Source organism: Malania oleifera, chromosome 4 (assembly GCF_029873635.1).
Source record: "Malania oleifera isolate guangnan ecotype guangnan chromosome 4, ASM2987363v1, whole genome shotgun sequence".
Classification (NCBI taxonomy): domain Eukaryota; kingdom Viridiplantae; phylum Streptophyta; class Magnoliopsida; order Santalales; family Ximeniaceae; genus Malania; species Malania oleifera.
In genome coordinates this window covers 46,357,707-46,362,054 of record NC_080420.1, presented here as the reverse complement: position 1 = coordinate 46,362,054, position 4,348 = coordinate 46,357,707, and the positions used below count along the sequence as shown (strand labels likewise).

General features: G+C 38.6%; 1 protein-coding gene across 1 annotated transcript; it reads right to left on the bottom strand.

The window, feature by feature from the left end:
• Positions 1-2,486: 2,486 nt before the first annotated feature.
• LOC131153085 (probable ribose-5-phosphate isomerase 2) lies at positions 2,487-4,132 on the bottom strand. The gene has a single exon (XM_058105126.1). It carries the CDS (start codon positions 3,578-3,580, stop codon positions 2,759-2,761), a length of 822 nt encoding a protein of 273 aa, XP_057961109.1. The 5' UTR covers positions 3,581-4,132; the 3' UTR covers positions 2,487-2,758.
• Between the last annotated feature and the right edge of the window lie 216 nt (positions 4,133-4,348).

The window sequence follows — 4,348 nt, the reverse complement described above, 5'->3', positions numbered from 1 at the left end:
TGCCAAGGGAGCTTACTTTCTGAGAATGCTTGAACAGGAGTTTACTTTCCAGAAGTGAACTGATCTTGTGAGCAAAATATCTCTGCTAAAATCAGTGCTCACACCAATTCTCCATGAATTTCTCCCAAGAATGGGCACAACTCCGAACCCAGAATAATCGGCCAGAATGAACGAATTAGCCCCATCAAAACTTTCACACATCCAAGAAAAAACAACAAAATAATATGATGAAGATTAGTGAGGCTCATAAGAAATTGAGCCATTAACAATCCAAAAAGGTGCCAAATCACAGCAGGAATTCAGTAGAAACAACATAAAGATTAGCAATGGCTCTTTCATGAAGAAAGTGACATGGGGAAGAAGGGGAACTAGCAATTTGCAGTAAAAAAAAATTAACCAATGGTGGCAGCTAAAATAAAGGCCACTCCCATACTAATTTAATTTTTTCCCCAAGACTGTAACATTGGTGAGAAACAAGTCAAAATTTGCACTTCCAATCATCCCCAAAACTCTATATTTGTAACAATCTATTTGCTCAAATAAAATATTATTTCTTGATGCTGAAGGAAACATTTTAATCACTCACCAAAATCCACATACATTAGAAGGGCTCGCTAAAAGGAGAGGAAGAAGAAAATGGGGGAAAAGGGCGACCAATCTGGAGTAGAAGAAAGAGAAAGACATTCCCTCCAACAAATGCAAACATTTAATATTTCATGCATGTAGGAAGGAAAAATGGAAACACTCAGTATAATTTATCTACATTCACAGGCATAAATATCACATTTAACTAGACTTTCACCAAAGGCTTGCCAAAACACATCAGCAAACAGAAGAGAGTTGAGCCTTATGCATAGATTCATGTTGCAGCAGGCTTGCAGCTGTAGTTGAGCCTTACAGGTAGTGTACACAATACACATGACTTACCTCTCCGAGGTGATGTCTAAATGCCTAGAATTGCTATGATAACAGTCAAACAATGGCACAGCAAGAGTGGGCTAGTGAATCTGCTTAATGGACTATAGAATCCTCTGTTCCTACACCCATCTCTGCAAACATCTTGCTTCCCGAGCATTAGTCAAAACATCTAGAACCCTGCACAGCTCAAAACAGCAACATTAAAATAGAAACCAACATAAAATCCAAAATCGCTAATGCATCCTTTCTTAAAGGACCTTCCAGGCTACTCCAGGTCAGCAGCTTCAGCTGATACAAGTGTATCCAATCCAAATACCAAGAGATTCTTTTAAGATAGCCAGCCTCTTGATATTCCCATTTCAGCAGCCCATGATAAATGCTAGGACATTCCCAAAGAAAAGCAAATACAGTCAGCCATTTAGTAAGCAAGGAGTTCCCTATTGTCTTGCATCTTGATTAAAGAATGTTCACTCATTACCGAAAAAATAATTCATTTTTTTTTTTTTTTTTTAAAAGCAAAGCTATAAAGTTTCAAAAATAACAATACTCACGATTTTTAAATTGTCAAAAAATACAAGCAGTGTCCATGTTATTCGGGCAGGCTTGAATCTCACACACAATCCTTGGGTATGATTCCAACACGACCAACAGATCTGAACCTCAACATGGAAATATATAAACAAAATACCAAATGCTTTTGAAAATTATTCCATCCATTCAGCTTAATAATTCACCATATATATACAGTCAATTCACTTGGAGATGTGGCCCATGATCAACATTCATAAAATATCAGATATGTCTTGGGCAGAAATGTCTGTACCAAATTCATGAATAGACTTGGATAACTTGTGGTTGAAATAGACACTATAAATTTTTTTCTTGGATTTTCTGTGAACAAAACAACAGCCAGATCTTTTTTAAACATTCCAGTTAAATTTTTTAAGTGAGAGTACCATGCTGTGCAGGGATGAAAATAATACCTGCAATTATCAACATACTAGAGATTTGACCAGTTCCCCCACATCAGTAATGGAGGACTAGCCTTCCCTTTCATATTTAAACAAAATAATTTAGCATTGTTTGACCATTTAAACTGTTTCATCATACAAGTACACAACAGAAATCTTAATGCCACCCTCTCATGTGTCACAACAAGGGTCTCCTAGCATTCGCAGAATAAAGCGGTGCAGTGCATTAGAACATATGGAATTTATGCCGTAGAGGAATATAAGAAGATAGATTAAGTAGCATTACACCAACCATCAAACAGGATAAGAACAACTTATGGTAACACTGAAGGCAAGAGAACATTTTCATGATGTTAATGATGATAACTGAAAACCAGAGAGAAAACGATTTCATGGTTTCAATAATTATAATTGCTAAGTATTAATATATAACAGAACCCCACCTCAAAGGCTCAAACCGACATCCTCCCCCTTGAAACCACTAACAAGGCCTCCATAGTTCATGGCTAGTGCACAAGATTTAGAAAATGCGACATTAAAATGACATGATAAAGAATCAGATAAATTAAAGCTGAATGAGACACAAATCCCCATCCATTCTAGTAAATTGAAGTTTATCATTAGGGTTAGGAACATCCTGCAAACAATGAAGCCAAGTTTATCATGACCAGTAAAGGGTCAATTGTTGTTGCTATATCAATCTCAAGAAATTTGAGAAATCCCCCACTAAACAATTATTGGGTACTAAAAACCCCAAACCTTACCCATTACAATGGTACCCAACAAAAATTGCCTCCAACTGTCTTGGAAACAAAAATATAATTTAGAATATGTCTTAAACTACCAGTGAACCTTGTGCTTTTCAGCCCCTACTTATTCTTCACAGTGACACCGAGCTCACCTGCGACAATAACAGTAGTAGCCATGTCAAGAAACATCCCGTGCTCAACAACACCTACCAGTCGAAGCATCGCATCACTCGCAGCCTTCAAATCCCCAATATCTTTCTTGAAATACAAATCTACTATATAATTTCCATTATCTGTCACAAACGGTTCACCATTATCCACAAATCTCCTTAGTTTTGCAACACAACCAGCATCCTCAAATAATTGTTGGAGCCTATCCGCCGTGAATTTCCAGCAGAATGGCACAATCTCTACAGGCGTAGCAAGTCCACTACCACCCAAATAGGGTACAAGCTTCGTCTCATCAACTATAACTACAAATTTCCTACACGCCCCCTCTATCATCTTCTCCCTGAGAAGAGAACCGCCTCGTCCCTTGACCAAATTAAGATACGGGTCGACCTCATCTGCGCCGTCGATTGCGAGATCGACAACAGGGTAGGAGTCCAGATCGGAGAGAGGAATTCCCAAAGAAACAGCTTGTTCATGGGTCTTTTTCGATGTGGGTATTCCTATAATGTTCTTTAGCTTACCTTGCCGCAAAAGCTCGCCAATCCGATCCACGGCGTGCTTCGCCGTCGACCCGGTTCCTAAACCCAAAACCATACCCGATTCCACGAACTCAACCGCCTTGTACGCGGCGATTTTCTTCAACTCGTCCTGAGTCAGAATCACCGGAGGGCGTGCGGACACGGACGGCGACGGTGAAGATTGAGGGACCATAATACCAGTTTCCATGGCTGGTTTATCAGACCCAATAATATGAAGGAATGGAATTGCCATTACGGATTGAAATATATATGTATATATCTACGAATATATAATGCTATTCGAAATTCGAATAAAACCAATTCAGAATCCCGGAAAGAACAGCTTCAACGAAGCTTGCATTTCAAAACCAGGGATTTGATAGGAAAGAGAAGATAAAAATCAAGAACAACTGTATGAGGTTAGAAGGGACTGACCCATCAGCCTCATATAGATTCTGTAAAGATTTGGATACAGATAGTGCGAAGCAATGTGCAATCACTTAAGAAACCCAAGAAGATAGCTTGTCTAGGATTGTGTGGCGGAGAGAGAGAGAGAGAGAGAGAGAGAGAGAGAGAGAGAGAGAGAGAGAGAGAGAGAGAGAGGCTCTGAGTTAAGGTGGAAGATCGCTTGAATTGGGTGTGGCGAGTTAGGGTTTTGGGGCTGATCTATATATAGGGGAAAGCTTCAGAAAAGGCGGAGGGCTCAGCGACCCGATTAATTAATTTGGATGGTTAATTTTCGCGCGGCAGGGAAAGAAATTCCATTCCTGATTCAACGAATAGAATCCTTTTTCTGGTCTGCGGTCTGCCTAAGATCGATTCCATCTTTATTTTTATTTTTATATTTATATTTATATTTATTTTCTTTTAAATTAATTAAACCCCATTGCAACTCAACTAGTGCTAACGGAATGAATAAAATTTTGTAAATTAGAATCCAATTCGATCTCATGAATTATAATTAGTCATTTGATTGATTGTCTGAATTTGAATTATCTTATAAACCATCTGATCTGATTCA